Consider the following 21,650-nt stretch of genomic DNA (forward strand, 5'->3'; position numbering starts at 1 on the left):
CTATTTCTTATTATAGCTTTCAGTATAATATGAAGATGCAAGTATTTTCACACTACACATGAGGGATAGAAACACAATGAAAAACAATATCTCTTCAAATTCCAGAAGTATTAAACATCCAGCAGCCTAACAGAAACCAGGGCAATTCGGAACTGGGCGATTACTAATGATGAATGAATGAACAATGCATAGCAATTCATGCTCGCCTTTTTAAATGTGGTCCCTTCTTTGTCCTGTGACCTTTACAACTTGACCACCCACCTGTGACCATGCGCTTTATATCTGACCTCTTGCTCATGCCCACAAGCTTAATATCTGACAACCCACTTACACTCATCAGCTTCATATACGACCTTTTGTTTGCACACACAAGCTTCATACCTGAATACTTAGTCACATGAAAGTAAAGACCTGTTTGTGTGACTTTTTTGTTGTTTTTGTGTTCCATTGTTCCACTCTAACTTTTGTGGCAATGTTTCACAAGTATATAGTGCACATGCTTTTTTGTCTCCATTTGACTGCTTATTTTTTGCCTTTGTTATTTTGTATCTGTAGATGTTTTCACAGCTGCTGTGACTCAAGATGTTTAAACTTTTGCTGATTGAAACTAAATATAATTCAATGAGATGCTACAGAAATATACATTCATATTCATTTTGAAACAAAAATTCGAATAAATGTAGTAATGTAATTGGCGAATAGTAAAAAGCTAGTCGTTTTGTTCTGTACTGTGTTCTGTGGGATCCTAAAAGTCCGAGAGCAATAATTGAAAATGTTTTATTTCATAAAAAAATATATTATTTGAAAATGTATTATTAACAAAAACATATGTAAAAGCTACCATAATTTACATTTATAGCATTTGGCAGACACCCTTTTCCAGAGCGACTTACATTTATCTCATTTAAACAAAACAAGCTGTTATAGGTTAAGGGCCTTGCTCAGGGGCCCAGGAATTGCAGCTTGGTGTTGCTGGGATTAGAGCTCATGAACTTCAGATTAAATGGCTGAATCACTAAGATACCACCTGCCCATTATAATTGTTTATAGTGTTTGGTATGTGTCTATCAATTGGCATAGATTTCAGAAGTTTGTGAAAAACCTTATTATCTATTCTAGATATAATAGTTCATAGTTCAGTAGAATAGATTAGATATGAGGAAAACCTAACCTTATTGTACGGGGCAGTTAACACACTCAATATCACAAATCTGCATCTGTTTAAATAGAGATTTAGAAATAGTGCATAATCGCATGCCTGTTTTTATAGAGCAAGTTCTCTGTCCTACACACACTCCGTGCTGCTCAAAGCTGCTCTACAACTGAAAAAGATGAATAGACAAAGTACACTATAGATTTGTGTATATACAGTATTTGCTTTAGGTAAAAGCTATATCTGCACATAACTGTTAAACAGGAGGTATTTGTAGAATGTCATGCAGTGAGACTTTTCTCATACACACACGCACACACACACATAGTCGCTAATGAAGGCACAGTGGTAGAGAGCTTTGAGCTGTCAGATCAAACACACCTGACATATCCAGCTCTCCTTTTCTCTCTGTGAGGGAGTTGACCGCTTTCTCCTCCTCCACAGCGCTCCATCTCCCACCCAGTAACTCACTTTCGCTTTCTCATTCTGCTATCCAATCATCCTGTCTGGTTTTTATCTTCCCATTTCCTGTCAAAATGTCCTTCTTAGACTTGTGAGTGAGTGGGATGCCGTGTTCGACATTGCGAGCGTCTTTTGTATTCCATCCGAAGTGTCCCCTTAAAAAAAAAAAAAAAAAAAGAAAGAAACTTCTCTAACCATATTCTCTGCTGTCAGGGAACCACCGGCCACGCCCCCCCTCGGCACTCAGTACACTGGCAGCACCACCCCTTCATACTAATCACCTTCACCTGTCTCCAGTCTACACCCTCCCTTTATAAGCCCCGATTTACGGTTCATTCTGGCGATCAGCCCTAGACTACCTGTGTTTCGGAATATAATTGGTTTCCAGTACATGCTGCTATCTAGCTTCTGTTTGTTTCCCAAGGCTAATAAACGTCCTAATCGTATTCTGGTTTCCGACTCTTGATCAAAGTGTGACATCTGCATGTATGTGCCAAATTAATGTTAAACATGAATGAATATTAACATGTGAACTGCATTAAACATGCTCTTACTGATAGGTAACTGATAGGTATTTTTTGTTGAGCTTTGGTTTGGTTTATGTGCTGTTCCCATAGACAGTAAAAAAAAATGATGGTATTGTACATTCCTGTAACACCAAGGGGGCTCAGTGGTTAAGATATTGGTCTTTGTATTGAAAGGGCATGAGTTCAAATGCAAGCACCACCAAGCAACTTGAGCAAGGTCCTTAAATGCTTAGTTGTAAGATATCTGTTAGTTGATCTGGATAATTGGAAATATAGTTTTTTATATTGAACCGGAAATAGATTTTAAATCGAAATGTTTGTTGTCACTAAATAAAATTCCTACTAGTGATAGAACTCAGTCTTTAGAGCTGTAGAATATTGTATTTACATTCAACAGATTTATTGGCACCTTCCAATAAAATGAGCGAAGGCTGCTGTGAAAAATACTCCACACACAACTTAATCTATTTTTTGTTTATAGATCTTAAAAAATAAAGATTAAGAAAGCTTTATTTTATTTAACTTAATTATGTTATAGCATCTATCAGATGAGGACTAGACATGAGGCAAAATCTCTAGATACAGCCCTTCACTTTTTTCACATTTTGTTATGTTACAGCCTTATTCCAAATTGGATTAAATGAATTGTTTTCCTCAAAATTCTACACACAATACCCCATAATTACAATGAAATTTTTGCAAATGTATTAAAAATAAAAAAAAATCACATGCACATAAGTTTTCACAGTCTTTGCTCAATACTTTGTTGAAGCACCAATTACAGCCTCAAGTCTTTAGAGTATGATGCTACAAGCTGGACACACCTATTTTTGGGCAGTTTCTCCCATTCTTCTTTGCAGAACTTTTCAACCTCCATTAAGTTGGATGGGGAGTGTTGGTGCACAGCCATTTTCAGATCTCTCCAGAGGTGTTCAATCAGGTTCAAGTCTGGGTTCTCACTGGGCCACTCAAAGACATTCACAGAGTCATCCCGTAGCCACTCCTTTGTTATCTTGGCTGTGTGATTAGGTTTGTTGTCCTGTTGGAAGATGAACCGTCACCCCAGTCTGAGGTCTGGAGCAGGTTTTCATCAAGGATGTCTCTGTACATTGCTGCATTCATCTTTCCCTCGATCCTGACTAGTCTGTCAGTATCTGCCACTGAAAAATAGTATTGGCCAGGTGATGAAAGGTGCCTGGTTTCCACCAGACACGATACTTGGCATTCAAGCCAAAGAGTTCAATCTTTGTTTCTCATAGTTTCAGAGTCCCTCAGGTGCCTTTTGGCAAACTCCAGGTGGGCTGTCATGTGCCTTTTACTGATGGGTGCCTTCCTTGTGGCCAATCTACCATACATGCCTGATTGGTGGAGTGCTGCAGAGATGCCCTTCTCCCCTGATCACTCATTTTTGCCGGGTGGCCTGCTATAGGAAGAGTCCTGGTGGTGCCAACCTTTTTCCATTTATGGATGATGGAAGCCACTGTACTTATTGGGACCTTTAATGCTGCAGACATTTTTCTGTACTCTTTCCCAGATCTGTGCCTTGATACAATCCTGTCTCAGAGGTCTACAGATAATTCCTTGTATTTGATTTGGTTTGTGCACTGACATGCACTGTTAACTAACTGTGGGACCTTTTATAGACAGGTGTGTGCCTTTCCAAATTATGTCCAATCAACTGAATTTACCACACATGAACTCCAATCAAGTTGTAGAAACATCTCAAGAATGATCAGTTGAAACAGGATGCACCTGAGCTCAATTTTGAGTGTCATGGCAAAGTCTGTGAATAATTACTCTATGTACCTGTGATTCTTTTTTATATATATATATATTTAAATTAATTTGACAAACACAGTTCTTTCATATTGTCATTATAGGGTTATGTTTGTAGAATTTTGAGAAAAATAATGAATTAAATACATTTTAAAATTAAGGCTATAACATAACAAAATGTGGAAATGTGTGCGCTGTGAATACCTTCCAGATCACACAACAATACACACAGACACAGAGACCACAGACAAAACTCCACAAAGACAGAGAGATCACACACAGAACTTCACACAGAGAGTAACCTGAGCTAAGGATCAAACCCTGAACCATGAGCTTCATAGGCACTGGATTCACTCCAATCTTCTAATGATAAACGAATGAAAGAAAAGAAAATATTCAGCATTCCCATCACTTACGGCATGTGTCCTTGACTCACGTGTCATTTTTTTTCTTTAAAAAGGGTGCCAATAATTTATTGAGTCGACTCTATGTAGATTATTTTTCGTGCCATAATTCTTATTTCAGTGATTTGTTCTAATTGCAACTTATATACACACCATACTGCATTATTTTAGCTGTACAGTGTCATATTCACTATTGCACCATAACCTTGCAATGAATCTTTTTTTAAACTGCATTTTATTTCATTACATTTATGGCATTAGGCAGATGCCATTATCCAGACTGACTTACAATTATATCACTTTTTATAACCCTCCAAGGTCAAGGGCCTTGCTCAAGGATGGAGCAGTTTGACAGTCCTGGGCTATTGATATCATGACCTTCAAAGAGGTCTAATGCTGTATCCACTGAGATAGCACAGCCGTATGACTGACTGCACCTTTTAATCGTGCCACTGAATCTATTTTGGCATAGAAGAAACATCCCAAAACCAGCACACTGTATCACAATCCCCATTTTTAGTCCACCTTTTGTTTCCAGCTGGCTGGTGCAGAGCATCATCCTCAAGCTTTTATAGCATCGTCTCGCTCTTAATGACCTGACAAGGCCACAGCAACGGCACGCAAGATAAAAAGAGCGCAACTCGAGCTCTTCATTAACAAGGCTTTTAACAAGAAGGACTTGGCATGGCATGGTAATTACCGATGAGAAAGAGAGCAGGCAGAGATCAGCGAGGCAATTCTCACCACTTAATCGACCTGAACGCACGTACACATGCACAAACACAGGGGGCGTACAAACAGCGCACACGAGTGCCACTTTTCACCTGTGCGGTGTCTGAAGTGTGACATAAACATGGATCGTTTGTGACAAAAAGCTTTCAGCGCGTACGCGAAAAAAATGGAGGTGTGCGCATCGGGTTTGCTCAAAATAGTACGCTGTGTATATGTGTGTGAGACAGAGAGAGCGAGAAAGGCCTACTTGTTTAGGCAAGCTAAGTACTTGTGTGTCCCAAGTGCTCACAGCTTTCCTTGAATGTCCTGTCTCTCACAAACCCCTACCTCACTCACATTTCTCTCTCTCTCTTTCTCTCTCCCTTTCTCTCTATCTCGCTATTTCTCTCTATCTTTCTATCTCTTGCTCTCTCTAGAAGTGGCAGTGTGTGGAGGACTCCACGGGGAAGCTGAGGCTATATAAGTGCAAAGGCATGGCCAGTCTTTCTGCAGCGAGGAAAGCAGTGTCCAGCGCAAAGCCCCAGTTTTACCAACGCGCTCTTAGCACCATTGCTAAAGCCAATACAGACCCTGATGACTGTGACTGTGACTTCAGCAGCTACAGGCTTAGCACACTGAAAAAAAAGACCCTGATGTCCAAAAAAAGTAAGCAAATTAACATACATGCAAAACACATGTATATTGGAATACAGATCACATTTACATTCCATGGTGATTCAAGTCATGTATATTGTATATCAGAATTATAGTCATTTGGGGGAAAATCAGCACCCAACATACATTTATTTAGATTTTTTTTAGTTAAACTACAGGAGGTGGTCAAGCAGACATGGAAACACATCTGTCTGTCCAAATCACAATTAGCAAATAAAACCCCTTTTTACACAAAATTATAATAAAGAATGTGGTCCATCATTTCCAAATTTTAAACAAATTTTTTTACATTTTAAACAAATGCAAGATGGTGATTCATTCGATGGGGGAGAGGAGGTGGTAGCTCAGGGGTCAAGGTATTGGACTGCCACTGTTGGGCCCTTGAGCAGGGCCCTTAACCCTCAACTGTTCAGTTGTAGGTCGCTCTGGATGAGGGCTTCTGCCAAATGCCATTAATGTAAATAATGGAACAGCCATCCTTTTTATTAAAAAAATATACTTGTATCATTTACTTACAGGTAGAAAAGAAAAAAAATATATAATATAAAATATAATTAACATTTAATTTATTTTAATAGTGTAAATATATTTAGAATATAATGCTGAAGTATTAGGCTAACATTATGCTGAGGTAGTTGGAGTGAAAATTGGCAACATAAATATTTATACATGTGGAGCGAACGGGATTTTAGGAGGTGTGGGTATTATGCAAATAAATCCAAGATGTTGTCCTGGCTGAGAGCTTGAATGGCCTGTAGGAAGATCCTCTTCCTCATTATTTAAGACGTGATCCAGTGAACTGGAGACAGAGAGTATTTGTCTACAAGTGTAAATTTATATCCTAGGTGCAATTGAATAAGACGTGATCAGATAAATGAGGTCAGGGAGATATCATAATTCAGAACTGAATCTCACAGGGGGGGGCATCTGATTTTCTTAATAGACTTCAGTGCATATTATATTATATTTTTAAGATCTGTGATAAACCCCCACCCCCAGGTCTAAATTAAAGCCCCTTATGATCTAATTTTCATAATTAGCTTCTTATTTTCAGCCTGTGTGAGGAACTTATTATCAATTGCAAAAAAAAGATTAATGACGGGATTTCTTTCATTTAATAGATGACTAATTTTTTTTTTTTCAGTATGACTGATTGCATCAGCTTCCACTTTACCCCTATAACAGTTTCTTTAGTACTTGCTGTCTGATTTTGTAGCATCTAGATAGACTTTTTGTACCATTTGGTAGACACAGTTTTAAGCATGTAAGTGTTCTGCAGGTTTCTTCGGTTCTTTGTGAGGTGTACTGACTACTCTAAGTTCTTAATCTGGGTGTGAGTGCTCCCAACCATCATGTATATTTTTAGGAAGCTCATGCTGGAACATGTTTGGGCCTCTTACATTTACATTTACATTTGCAGCGACGTACAAAAGGTTCTTAACTTAAAGAGAAGGGGAAGTCATCCTATACAATTGTATGCCTAATTGATAACAATTGTACGTTTGTCTATATAGTGTATACAGTAGCAGTTTATATGTGGTAATAGTGAATAGTGTATTTTTAGAATATACTTTTCTTATACTTGTGGACACTTTTTTTTTTGTCGGTATATTTGCTGAGCATCACTGGCAAAACTCATTCAACGGTTGCACTTTGCACCGCATAATAGTAAACATTTAAATGAGACAGTAATATCTCATTTTAGTGTTTTTAATAATATTTTATTCTATTAAATATTGTGTGCATGATGTTCTGCGATGGAATGGCATCCCGTCACCTGCTGGAGATAGATGTTTGCCAGAAAAGGCAAAAAAGAAAGAAAACATTGCAAAATATGCATGTAAATTCAATATATTGTACCAAAAAATAATGCATAATAAAATTTTTATTTCATAAAGAATCTTTTTTTTTTTTTTTTATAATTATCATGAGGGGCAATATTGATTATTTTAAATAATGTTTTAGTGTTAGAGGAGACCGAATAAAGAGACCACAGGGAAATATTCTATTCATTAAAATGTGCATTTTAAAATCAAAGCATGCAATGATTACATTTTTAAAATGAACTAAAAACAGAATATATTGTTTTAAATGAATTTGAAGGCTTTCATTAAATTTAATGAGGCATTTTTTTACAGTTCCTTGACCAATTTTATAATTGACTTTTAACTAATTGAGCAAACAGAATGCCCACCCTTCCCTGTCCGACTACACAGAACCATCTTGTGTTTTTCCTGAGACTGCAGTGTTATTATCAGCAAGAACATCAGGGGAAAGATCTCACTGTTTATCAGTTTATTGTGCGTGATGGGTTGTGCAGTACGCAGACAAAACGACAGATTTACAAGAAAGAAGTGTCATGTGAGCTGTACAGAGAAAAATGTGGGTAGAGGTGTATGTAGTGTGCGCCCACTTCATTTCTCTGTGATACTCTTCTGCCCCCTAGTGGATAAAGTGTAGTGTTTGGTCTTGTTTGGTTGTTTCATGACTCACAGAGATGCTTCATCAGTTTCTTGAATGGTGAGGAATTCCCCTGTGGAGTTTCACAGTCATGCAATGACATTCTTGGGATATTTTGAAATTCCTTTGAGATTCAACCCCAAATCTAGTCATCACAGCAAATTAACACGAGACTTAACATTACACAACCTAGATTACACATTTACCCTTATGTGTCTGGTAGAAATGAAGACAGTGAAAAGCTACTCCAGAAACCGCTACGCTCGCTCGCTGTCTGTGGAGATAGATGGAGATCTCTATGCAGTCGATCTGGATGACAAATATCAACCAGTCAACAGGAGGAACCTGAGCCACAGCCATCAGGAGGAGGAGATGTTCAGCGGAATGGGTCCTGAGACACAAACCAGCAACAGCCTGGCATTGCCTTCATCTATAAAAGTCACACACAGGTAAGATGTAAGGTTCAGCATTTAGTTGCTTTAAAAATATTTTTTGTCATATTTGTGGTCATTCATACCAGATATTCGTTTACTTGTTTAGTATTTGCTGCATATCAACCCAATTGTTATTAGTGTGCAACAACTTGTGACTGTTTATTTATTACAGAAATCGAAAATGTATTCTCTTTTACAAAATGTCATTCATTCCTTCTTATTATTTGTATGTTGGGTTTTTTTTCCCAGGTGCGCCATTCTGGCCAACGATACAGTAAAGTGCGACGTAGGACTGTACAAATCCTTACAGGCATGGAAAGATCATAAACTCCATATTGATCACGAGGTATGTAAAAACATACAAATACACATTTATGTTTTACAAGCCTTATAATGTATTAAACATAACTTTACAATATTCTCACCACCTAGATCGAGACTTTACAGACTAAGATTAAGAACCTGAGGGAGGTCAGAGGTCACCTGAAGAGGGTGAGGCCTGGGGACTGTGACTGCAGCAAATACATGTAAGAGTGACAGTTTTCAATCATAATTTAACATCTATATATCGCAATTGGGGTTTCAAAAATTGAGGTAGTAATAATAATAATAATTCTCTGATATGTTTCAGCTACAAATCCAAGTATAAGAGTAAGCTGAGAAAATATAAATCTGACACCGTGCACCCATTCAGGTGAAAAAAAAAATGTGTGTGTGTGTGTGTGTGTGTGTGTGTGTGTGTGTGTGTGTGTGTGTGTGTGTGTGTGTGTGTGTGTGTGACATATGTGCACGTTTCATGGAGACACTCAGTATATGACTATCAGTATATGTTTGTCTTAAACAATGAAACATACTGTATTAAAATAATAGTGATTAGGATTATATAAAATTATATGCAATCCTTTATGTATCAAACGATTGTGAATATATAAATGTACTTAAAGCTGTTTTAATATATCAGTGTTGAACCTTCCTTTACAAAATGAAATGTACAAGCACTACATTACAACATTTCACCATTAACATAAATATGTGATGCTGTAAGGTTTTAAGCATTAAAAATCTTTAAATGTTGATCTAAATTCCTAAATCAGATATGACAGTGAAGAGGAGACCACTGATCTCCATGTGCTGCTATGGGCACTTTGTGTTTATCAGAACAATTTGTCATGACAGGCATTATTTATCATATCTATTGATTCAATATCTATTGATTGAGTATGCTTCAGTGGATTCAACCTTGTCTCTCTCTGCAGGAAAGTGCAGGAGAAGGATAAGAAGGCATGGGTGATGATGGAGCAGAAGCGCAGAAAGAAGCTCAGGAAAATGTTGAAGCGTCTACGTAACAATGACACGTGCAGCATGCCAGGCCTTACCTGCTTCACACATGATAACCAACACTGGCAGACTGCCCCCTTCTGGACCTGTATGCCAAATACAAAACACACACTCACACAAACACACACACATATTTAATTATTAGCTCTTTTTGCCTCTCTCTTAATGGCCATGCTTTCGTGCTTACAGTGGGACCTTTCTGCGCCTGCACCAGTGCCAACAATAACACATACTGGTGCATGAGGACCATCAATGAGACGCATAACTTCCTGTTCTGCGAGTTTGCTACAGGCTTCCTGGAATACTTTGACATTAACACAGATCCATACCAGGTCAGAATTTTGGCACGATTTGAAAAGGAAGGTGAAAGAATAAAACTGTAACTTAACACAAGAAGATAAAATAGTGAAAAAGTGAATTCTCTCCTGTATGTATACAGGAGTATCCAACTGAGTAGTCTGAAGCCAAAAGCATTTTTTTTCTTCGGCACAAAAATAAACTTAATTCAGTTTCTATAAAGTGTATGTTTATTTTATCTCAATGTTTCTTAGGCAGACGTTTAATGTGTATTTAGATTATGTCATGAAAACATTCAGTATGCTATGCTTTTTTATTTGGAGTGCAAATACTGTAGCTGGACTGCAGTACCTATATTTGCACAGCACATTCTCAATGCGTCACATGACCAAATTACGCTGTTGTATAATTAACATAGGTGGTTATGTAGTATGTAGTGTATGGTTTGCAATGTTTGATACGGAAGAACTAGTCTGACCCTATCAAACACCTTTTTTAGGATCAGTTGAAAAACAGAGCACACACAACATCAATGCCAGGCTTCTCTAATGTTTTGGTGTCTGGTATGAATGAGTACAAATCCCATACAGCCATGCCTTAAAATCTATTTGAAAGCCTTCCCAGAGGAGTGGTAAAGTCTGGAATAGGATTTTCAAAAGATCTGTGACTGTGACACATAGTATGTGCTATGTGGTCAGTTGTCCACATAGTTTTGGCCTTATAGTGAACACATTCTTGTTTCTTTTCTATTAATCTTAACAGTGACCTGAGGATAAAGAAACATTGAAATGTAATAAAGCTGTGTTAGTTCATAATCATAATTCATTGCATGAAAATGTTTTCTTCAGTGAACAGGAAGTTAAACATTTGTGCATACTATATATGCAATCTCAGTTACACAGTGCTGTGTTGCGTTTGCTTCCAGTTGATCAACGCAGTAAACACACTGGATCGGCACGTTCTGAACCAAATGCATGTTCAGCTCATGGAGCTACGAGGCTGCAAGGGACACAAACAGTGTAACCCTCGCATACGCAACATGGACCTGGGTGAGTTCACACACACACACACACACACACACACACACACACACACACACACACACGTTAATGCATGCACAGTCACACTCACGTAAATACCCGATTACACGCCTTTAAAGCTGGAGTATTCTCTTGGAAAATGTGTTATCAGTTTACATGCTGCGCACGTCCTCCATACCTCAGAATGGTGCTCAAAATAATGTTCCCACGTCTTCGTCATCCTCATCCTCACATGACCCTGGCCCTGCCTTGCTTTCTGTTCTCTGTTTTCATGCAAACAGACCTTCTCATGTTAAGTCTGAGCTGCTCTGCTGCTGAAGTCAGGCGCCTGTTATCAGCATCTTGCACCAATGAGCCTGACACTGTTGATCTGTTATTTCTTTAAAAAAAATGTGCATAACAGAAACCAGTTTTGGAAACACTGATGTTATGTTGATCTGAAACTGAATATCATGCATGGATATGAACAAATTATTTTTTTAAAACTCAGTAAGTATTGATCTAAGCAGCAGATAATACAGGTAGTAGTACATATAAATCTGAATATAATAAGAAGCATGTAAATAGGCCAGTCAGCTCATGATTTCACAAAGGAGTGTGTACGTCACTGTAACTTTATCTGTCTTCACTCTCTCTAACTAACGATATTGTCTCTTCTTCAGGAGGCAAAGAGAGAAGCAGCTATGATGAATACAGGTATCTTTGCTAAATGAATTCATGACTTCAGTAGAATAGAATGACACTAACAGATCAGTATGACGCCATGATCGAGCAATAAACAGCATTTATTAGCCGACCGTTTGCTTGCATTGATGAATGCAAAGTGTTTGGACACAACACATCTTAACAGTTTAAAGAAAAAAAAAAAGGCTATATGTGCCAATAGTTAAATAAAGGAGAAGACTTGTAAATCATCTAATCTGTGAGTTTACTCTGGAAGGTCTAGTTTCCTTCACAGTGCCAAGTGTCTGGGTGAACGGTGTTCAATGACAGTGATTCGCCTCTAGAGGTCGCTCCCGGACTGTATAATGTCAGCTGACCTTCTTAGCCACTTCAGCACAGATGCAACCTGGAAAAATCGGCACGGATTTTTGCTGAAAGCCGATAGTCCTAGTTATCCATTGCAATCAACTATCGGTGCCGAATAATCGGCAAAAACCGATTAATCAGTCGTCTTCTAATCCGGAATTACCCACACCCTGACCAGGTTAAAACGTTTACAGCATACATATAAAATGATGAATAAAAATGGAATTATAAAAAGAATAAAAAGATGATTTTATTTTGTACAAATATTATATTACACTATTATTATACTTATTATTACTACTAATTACTATTACCACTAATTATTATTTAGGGAAAGACTAATGTATGAGACAAAACTGAATTGAATTGAATTGAATTGAATTGAATTGAATTGAATTGAATTTGCTGATATAAAGACAGTTGCTTTTGATCAGCACTATTTATTATAATTTGTTGTTAAAATGTAAGAATCATATGACTCTTGAACACAACGTTCTCAGCTTTATCAGTAGTTGACACTTTTTTGGCATTTATTAAATTGTCTTCTCCTTTATTTCAATCTCATAGAGGGCATTACACTGCTCTTGTTTTCTCTCTCTCTCTCTCTCTCTCTCTCTCTCTCTCTCTCTCTCTCTCTCTCTCTCTCTCTCCCTCCCTCCCTCTCTCTTTGTCTTGTATACTTGCATGTTTACTCCGGCCGCTGAGATGTACATGTTATAGCTTGCAAGCCTTCTGATTGGCTCTCCTTGGTCACCTGCTTGAATTTGGGTGGCAGAGTAACACTGTTTTATCATTGCTTGTGGCATTAGGCAATTTCAGCGTCGCAAATGGCCCAAAATGAGGAAGTCCGCCTCCAAATTGCTGTGAGTTTGGACTGTTCTGCTTCTACACCTTCCTTTTGGGATATGAGACCACTAAACCACCGCCCAGTCTAAATCATCTTTTTTGTTCTCTTTCCTCTTATTTGACCTCAGTTTTGTATGCTTTCCTATCTGCTTGTTTTAGAGAAGGTTTCTATGCTTTGTCTGTCTGCATGGAATTTCTTTCTTTCTTTTTTTTTACCTGGACCACTTTTAATTTTGTTTTTGGCCATTAGAGAGTAGAGACACCTCCTATATTCCTCAACTCATCAACTCAACAAATCACTTATTACACCTTTCTGGTTCTTTAGGGGACTGCCTGGAGCATTTATTATATGGCTTTATTCCTCTCTCTGTTCATGTGTTTGGGTTCTTTTTCTCATCGCAGTTTTGCTTTATTTGCTCCATATTGAAACTGTAAACATCAATCCATTACATTTAAGGCATGTCACTATTATTTACACATTGCCCTTTTATACTGTCAACGTTTCTATGATTAATGTCAAACAGCAAATGTGAATTTGTATATATATTTGTGTGTGTGTGTGTGTGTGTGTGTGTGTGTGTGTGTGTGTGTGTGTGTGTGTGTGTGTGTGTGTGTGCGCGCGCGTGTGTGATTTTACCAAAATAGAGGGCAGATTTGGGAAGGATGGGAAGGATAAGAACCAGGTGAACAAAAGCCAATTCCATCCCTTATACACACTCGATGAGCACGCCTACGATCTCGACCTGAACTTCACTTTGAGCCTGGAGGACTGGGCCCACTTCAGCCGCTCCGTGGACCACACGTATACGTACCTTAGCAACCATAACCGGCTTTGCACGCATGACCTGACAGGAGGGGCTGGAGGAAGAGACTGTGCCCTCGTGTCCTCTGCCAGTGGATCAGCTTCAGTTATCTACCTTACCACTCTGGCCACTCCTGCTTTGTTGCTGAGGAAGGCAGGGACAGATCTTTTAAAAGAGGCTTTGGGATTGAGAACGAAGACACACCCCTCTTCCTCAGCCCCTCCTACTTCTTCTTCTTCCTCTTCTTCTTCTTCTTCTACTTCTCCTCTTATGGAACATTTGCTCTCCTCTGAACCACACAAGGACAGGAATACGTCAGAGGAAATAGCAAATAAGCATATGTGGAGTGGACGAACTGAAGAGGAGAAGAAAGACGAGGAGGAGGAAGAAGAAGAAAAGGAGATAGAGGATAGTGATGATGATGACGAGGGAGAGGTTTATATTAAGAAACGAACAGGTCGACGGAGATCCAGCACCGCCCACTGTGACTGCAGCTATATCCAGGTCTCCGTCTGACTTTTGGAATGACCTACTGTCATTACTTGTTTCTCAGAGATGACACTTAACCATCAAAGGAAGCGTAGAGAAGTTTACCTCCAGCCTACAACCAACCTTTTTCTCTCCTACCTCTCCTATCGTTCTCTCGTTCTGCCTCGTCTGTACACATCAGTCTTCCGCCTCAGCCACAATCTCCAGGCTCTGTTTCTTTTCTGTCTGGCTGGTCCTCCTTTAAATCTGTCTATCATGCTACATAACCAATATTTCAGAGATCGGCTAGGCTTCGAAGAGAGCACATTTCATTGACCATTTGTTAGGTGGTGTTGTGTGAAGTGATGAGGAAGTTACAAGTGGAAGAAAGTTGATGTATATGGGACTTTGTGGAGTTTTGTGTTGTGGATACATGTATGCGTTTTATTTTTGTACTTGCTGTTGGCTGTGTGTATGTCTCCCCTGCACAGCTTCACACCATGTGGCACATTCGATTGTGAACATTCTCTTTCCATAATTGCCTCAATGTCCAACAACCCTTTATCGAATATCATGGCTGACTTCGTGGCCACACTAATCAGATGCTTGTTTTACCCTTATGTTCTGTTCATTTTGAGTGAAAACTACCATTTTTCAACACAACTCTGTCCTTGCTAGTTGCAAATCATTTTTATTACAGAGGTCATATTCAGGCCTGTTTCATTTATTTTACCATATGAATATAATGCAATATCCTCCAAACCCTCACATCCGTGCATACATACTTAAATAGTGTTTTGCTCCCATAAATACTGTTAACAAATTGTGTTAAAGATATTTTGAAATGAATGTTTTTGGTATGCCAGGAAAAATTTGAGATACAGGAAATGAAGGAGGGGGGATTGGGGGGAGGGGGGCATAATAATATCTAGAATGTAATTGTCTGTTAATTCAACCCTTTTACCTACAGTAAACTGGAATCATCAACATGGAGATATATTTCATATGATATTGTATCTCAAAGAAAACAGAACATATGGTGTGCGGCAGTGATAATTATTGCTAAGAAACGAACAGAGCATGAGGGTTAACACATTAACAGCTGTAACATCTGTACAAAAGAATTAAGGAAAGCATTCAGGTCCTTGTGCGCAGTTTACACACTTCATTTAGCACTGCTCTCTTCAAACAGGCGAAAGAAAAACTGTTTGACAAGTGTCTAATTTGGACATTGTAGGGGAAGTGTAAATTAAAGCACATCATGTATTTTCACTCAATTTGTTATATTTTTCACTCCGTTTTCTTTACCTTTAAGGATGCTCTTATTATTAGGTTTGTCAAATTATTTGGGGCCTGTATATGAAAAATGTGTCCAAGGTGGACATTCAATATTTCATTAAATTCTTACTACTAGGGGTTAGAGTCACAACAGTCTCAGGCATGTGGCTTGTCAGTCTAACTAACAAACAAACAAACAAACAAACAAATAAATAAATAACATCAAAACCACAGGAAATGTTTCTGATACTGGAGCATACACAGTCCTCTGCATAACCTTGGTGCAACAGAATCTATTTCATATGTTGGACTATATAATATTAATTAGATAAAAAATGAAATTTCATATTATTTACTGACACAAATGTTTTTTTTTTATTATATATATATATTTTTTTTTAAGACATGACGATAAAGGTTTGATGTGATTATCAAGTGTGAATTTCCTTTTAACCGAAATCTTCTTAGGTATTTGTGTTAGACATGGTGCTACTACAGTCTGAGCAACTATATTAAAATGGCAGTATGTATTTGAATGTACGTTTGCAAATGAATATGCTGTAAATGTTAAAGTATATTTTATATGACACGCAACAGGTCATTAGTCATATTTTCATTTTGACTTTGGATTATGTTCATATTTTTTTGATCAGCACATCTGCGCAAACAATTGACTTTCTGTTCAGTCTCAGGTCATTTGTTGAAGCGCTTAAGAACATGACTGCTCCTGCAGAAAGATTGTATAATAGCAGGATTGTAGGTGTTGTTTTTAATATGGCTAATGTTTGTATGGCTGTGTTTCCAACCAAGCAGGTGTAGAAATGTCAGATCAAAGTATCAAACCAATTAATCAGATTTCATTCAGTCTGCTAATAAACAATGTAAACAGCAAAAGAATGCAGTAAAAAAGTGCAATATACATTCACCAATCATTCTGGACAATTCGGGCCATATATTCACACATTTTCCAATCATACAATTATGTGAATGCTACATTAACTCAAATAACCATTTTTTACAGCTGTGGTTAGCAGAAAAGCACCAGCATTTAATGCAGTCTAATGGGTGTCTCTACTCACCATGGATGTAAAAAGTGATTATTTGAGTAACTTCTTGTCATTCTGTGAAACTCTATTTTATATAAAGATCATCAGATTAAAATACTAAGATTACGAGGATACACAATAACACATATGTAAGCCTGTCACAGATGGATAGCATTTTTTTCAGCATTAGTACGTATGAAGCAAAAAAATTAATGGAATCAAATGAAGTAAAGTAAAATAAATTAGAGGAAAAAGCACCCTAAAGCTGCTTGGTATATGTCTGGGCCCCCATGAGCAACAGAGAAAACTTCCATACACCTTGCCATACTTTTCCAGACAAAACATACACTATTCTTCTAAAACGCAATTCCCTAGTTGGATGAGCACTCTATCTAACATATAGTTTGAGATGTGATGACACTGAAAGTCATAGAGTATGATTTAAATCATTTCATTACTCATTAAACACAGTGGACCCCCTCCATCATTCCCAGTGAACCACTTCCATTAGGATAGATATGTCTCATTGTATTGATTTGCACTCACTCGTCCAACTAAGGGCACAATTAAATCAAACCCATGGCAGCAAAATGTCTCCCACAGCATTGGTCACTCATCATCTTTATGTCAATTGTCTGAACAGAACCACATCTGAATGTATTTTATTTCATTCCTTACTTGGCTGGAAACATGGCTAATATTTATGAAAGTATTGCAAAGTCTGAATCTAAACCTGACTTTAGGATCAACTAGCTTGTTAAACTTTGCTCATGCTTTGATGCCTTCTTCTCTCTTTCTAGAATTTTATTTTAATCATTTTTTGATCAGCCAAGGTGTTAAACCCCAAGCCTTTTTTTGCACCGGGTTTTGTGTTGTTACATCAGAAAAATAAAGAAAGCTCCTAGTTGTTCTATGGACTTCCCGCAGCACTTTTTCGAGGGACTACTTTAGTGGCGAGACGATTTCATATGACAGACAGTTTGAACATAACAATGCCTTGTACAGTTCTATAGATTAATCATATCTTTATTTTTGTTTTCAGTTAATGTGTGGACATTTAATAGCGCTTGTTTGTTGTGAATAAAAAAGTGTTGAATGCCCACATTGTGATTTCTGTAAATACTGTAATTGATATCTTTTTCCCTCAAAAATGTTTCATTCCATCACACACCATATGGTTTTGGAGTTACCCAAAGCATTAAAGAATAATGCAAACTAAAGGGGTTAGTTATCAACAGAGGTGGGAACTAATGAAGTACAAATACATTATTGTACTTAAGTAGATTTTTCTGGTATCAGTAATTTACTTCACTATTTATTTTTTGTAAACTTTTTACTTTCACTCTACATCTTTTAAACTTTCTACTTCTTACATTTTCAAACCAGTCTCATTACTTTAGTTTTAATCTATTTGGTCACATGATAAACATTTTTTCGTCTCTTTGCATTTTCAGCCCATCAACCTATTTCTTGTCATTGCATGACTTTTTCAACCTACCATTGGTGTATCATTTCTTGGCTCTCACACACCACAGACGTAGGCTAGTTTATGGAGCTAACAACGAACAAGGCAGAAGGCAACAAGAAGTCAGGGTTAACATAGATGAGACAGAGGGAGTCAGCAATGTAAACATGACTGAGAACACAGACATTCCTGATCATATGGTGGATGTTTAGCCTGGATACGTTCATTAGGTAACATAATTTGAAATACTTTTGTATTAATATATTAATATGACGTGAGGTCCAATTACCGCCGTGATACTAAAACAGGTAGTAATAATGGCTACTTTTTATGTAAGTACATGTCAGAGCCCAAACCTCTTTACTTTACTGTACAACCTTAATCAATCAAATAATTCTGATCAGGTTTGTTGATTAGTAGTTAACCAAAACAAAAAAAGTTTTTAAAAAATGTGTGCATCTGATAGTATCATTTACCCTTCTATAAAATGTCCAACAGAAACAACCTGGGGTGATATATCCTATCCATGTTATATTTTATGAAGATTCCATGATATTGTGTGGGAAACAAGGTTTTAACATTAACATTAACAAACTAAAAGGATGCTCCAATGCATGGAACCCCCTTGTCTCCAACTGAAACCAAAACCAGTCAAAGTACTGACCCAATATAGTTTTTTAATATTTTACATGCGTAAGTTAATACAGTATTGCCTATATACATACATACATACATACATACATACATACATACATAAAACAAAACAACAACAACAATAACATCAACATCATTAACAACAAGAAAAAGCAGGTAAGCAAGTAAAACCATTCATTATTATTATTATTATTATTATTAAATTAAGCTGTATGTAGTACACATGGAATTTTTAGTTTGGCAAGTCTGTACTTCATTAAAATATTTCACCACAGATGCAATATATTCCTGCATTGTTACCAGCTGAGAACAGAACCCAGCCATTAGGGTTGCACAAGCCAGTGCACTCTTAGTGCCGGTCCCTAGCCCGGATAAATGGGGAGGGTTGCGTTAGGAAGGGCATCCAGCGTAAAACATGGGCCCAATGAAATATGTGGATCACGAAAGAGAATTTCATACAGGATCGGTCCGGTTTACCAACTACTGCCACAGGTATTGTTAGCCAACAGGGTACCGGTGGAAATTGGGCTACTGTTGGCCGAAGGGGGAGAAAGAGAGGAGGAAGATGTCTACAGAGACGGCAGAAAAAGCAGAAGTGTAGGAGGGTGTAGGTTTGGGTTGGTACTTTAAATGTTGGTACTATGACTGGTAAAGGGAGAGAGGTAGCTGATATGATGGAGAGGAGAAAGGTAGATATGTTAAGTGTTCAGGAGACCAAGTGGAAATGGAAGTGGTGAACACTTATTTTAAGAGGATCATAGGGTGACGTATAAGAGTGGAGCAAGATGCACACAGGTGGACTATGTTCTATGTAGGAGATGCAACCGGAAGGAGATTGGAGACTGTAATGTGTTGGCAGGGGACAGTGTAGCTAGACAGCATCGGATGGTAGTCTGTAGGATGGTTTTGGAGGTGAAGAAGAAGAGGAGGAGAGTGAGGACTGCAAGAAGAATAAGATGATGGAAACTGAAGGAGGAAGACTGTAGTGTGAGAAGTGGATAGGATTAGTAAGGAGGAAGTGAGAGCAGCAATTAGGAGGATGAAGAGTGGAAAGTCGGTTGGACCAGATAACATACCGGTAGAAGCATGGAGATGTTTAGGAGAGATGGCAGTGGAGTTTTTAACAAGATTGTTTAACAGGATTTTAGAAGGTGAGAAGATGCCTGAGAAATGGAGAAGGAGTGTGCTGGTACCGATCTTTAAGAATAAGGGAGATGTGCAGACTGTTGCAGTAACTACAGGGGAATAAAGTTGATCAGTCACATTATGAAGTTATGGGACAGAGTAGTGGAAGCCAGGCTAAGAGAAAAAGTGACCATCTGTGAGCAGCAGTATGGTTTCATGCCGAGGAAGAGCACCACAGACTTGTTATTTGCTTTGAGAATGTTGAGTGAGAAGTATAGAGAAGGTCAGAAGGAGTTGTATTGTGTGTTTGTGGATTTAGAGAAAGTGTACGGCAGGGTGGCGAAAGAAGAAAAGAAGATTTGTGGTATTGTATGAGGAAGTCAGGTGTGTCAGAGAAGTATGTGAGGGGGGTGCAGGAAATGTATGAGGACAGTGTGACAGCAGTGAAGTGTGCAGTAGGAACGACAGACTGGTTTAAGGTGGCTCTGAGCCCTTTCCTGTTTGCAGTGGTGATGGACAGGTTGACGGATGAGGTCAGACAGGAGTTTCCATGGACTATGATGTTTGCGGATGATATTGTGATTTGTGGTGAGAGTGAGGAGCAGGTTGAGAAGCGCCTGGAGGGGTGGAGGTACACACTGGAGAGAAGGGGAATAAAAGTCAATAGGGGTAAGACAGTGTACATGTGTGTGAATGAGAGGTAGGGCAGTGGAGTGGTGCTGTTGTATGGTTTAGAGACAGTGGCGTTGAGTAAAATACAGGAGGTGGAGCTGAAGGTAGCAGAGCTGAAGATGTTAAGGTTTCTGTTGGGAGTGACAAGGATGGACAGGATTAGAAATGAGTTCATTAGAGGGACAGCGCATGTAGGTCGTTTTAGGGACAAGGTGAGGAAGGCGAGATTGAGATGGTTTGGACATGTGCAGATGAGGGACATGGGGTATATCAGTAGGAGATTGCTGAGGATGAAACCACCAGGAAGGAGGAAAAAAGGAAGGCCAAGAAGGTGGTTTATCGATGTGGTGAGGGAAGACATGCAGGTAGTTTGGTTGAAAGTGACAGATGTAGAGGACAGATGGGTATAGAGACAGATGATCCGCTGTGTTGACCCCAATGGTAGAAGAAGAAGAGGAATAAGTTACCAGTGGGTGAACAGTAAAGATGTAGATGTTACTCTACTTTGCTTTTTTGTGTATCTGTCCTTTACTGAGGTATTTCCATTTAGTGTATTTTCACTACATTTCATTTAAATATCTTACATTTTATTCAAATACAATTTGCAAAATCAGTCATTTCTTTTAATTTATGAGTGGATAAATACTTAACTGGTCAAACACACAGCAAACCACCAATCAAGGTAAAACTTGTTTTGATTAGTGCTTGGTGGTATCTATTTATCACACACTTACATTTCAATGTCAGTTTGACAGCAAGAACATTTTAAAAGGAATAAATGATGAAAGACACTCCTGACTCTAACTTGCCACAACATCCATCCTTATTTGCACAATTTGAAGTAATTCAAAAAGAAGGTTTTGGCTCATGATCATTTTAATACGAACACGATTTCAAAAAAGTTGGGACACTGTACAAATTGTGAATAAAAAAGAAATGCAATAATTTACAAATCTCATAAACTTTCACAATAGAATATAGATAACA

At 38.1% G+C, this 21,650-nt stretch overlaps 1 protein-coding gene across 4 annotated transcripts in view; it reads left to right on the forward strand.

Annotated features, from left to right (window-relative positions):
• Window positions 1-17,849, forward strand: part of sulf2b (sulfatase 2b) — a 124,237-nt gene extending 106,388 nt beyond the window's left edge. For 2 of the 4 annotated variants that reach the window (XM_046869328.1, XM_046869327.1), the window contains 9 exons: window positions 5,471-5,699; window positions 8,392-8,617; window positions 8,852-8,948; window positions 9,035-9,129; window positions 9,234-9,296; window positions 9,859-10,028; window positions 10,130-10,272; window positions 11,163-11,286; window positions 13,798-17,849. In XM_046869328.1, coding sequence (XP_046725284.1) covers window positions 5,471-5,699; window positions 8,392-8,617; window positions 8,852-8,948; window positions 9,035-9,129; window positions 9,234-9,296; window positions 9,859-10,028; window positions 10,130-10,272; window positions 11,163-11,286; window positions 13,798-14,471 — 1,821 coding nt within the window. In that variant the 3' untranslated portion in view covers window positions 14,472-17,849. Of the gene's footprint in view, window positions 1-5,470; window positions 5,700-8,391; window positions 8,618-8,851; window positions 8,949-9,034; window positions 9,130-9,233; window positions 9,297-9,858; window positions 10,029-10,129; window positions 10,273-11,162; window positions 11,287-11,939; window positions 11,974-13,115; window positions 13,170-13,797 lie in introns of all 4 variants that reach the window. The other 2 variants (XM_046869329.1, XM_046869330.1) reach the window with 2 other exon arrangements.
• Window positions 17,850-21,650: the final 3,801 nt, after the last annotated feature.

This window comes from Silurus meridionalis, chromosome 16 (genome assembly GCF_014805685.1).
Source record: "Silurus meridionalis isolate SWU-2019-XX chromosome 16, ASM1480568v1, whole genome shotgun sequence".
In the NCBI taxonomy this organism is placed as follows: Eukaryota; Metazoa; Chordata; class Actinopteri; order Siluriformes; family Siluridae; genus Silurus; species Silurus meridionalis.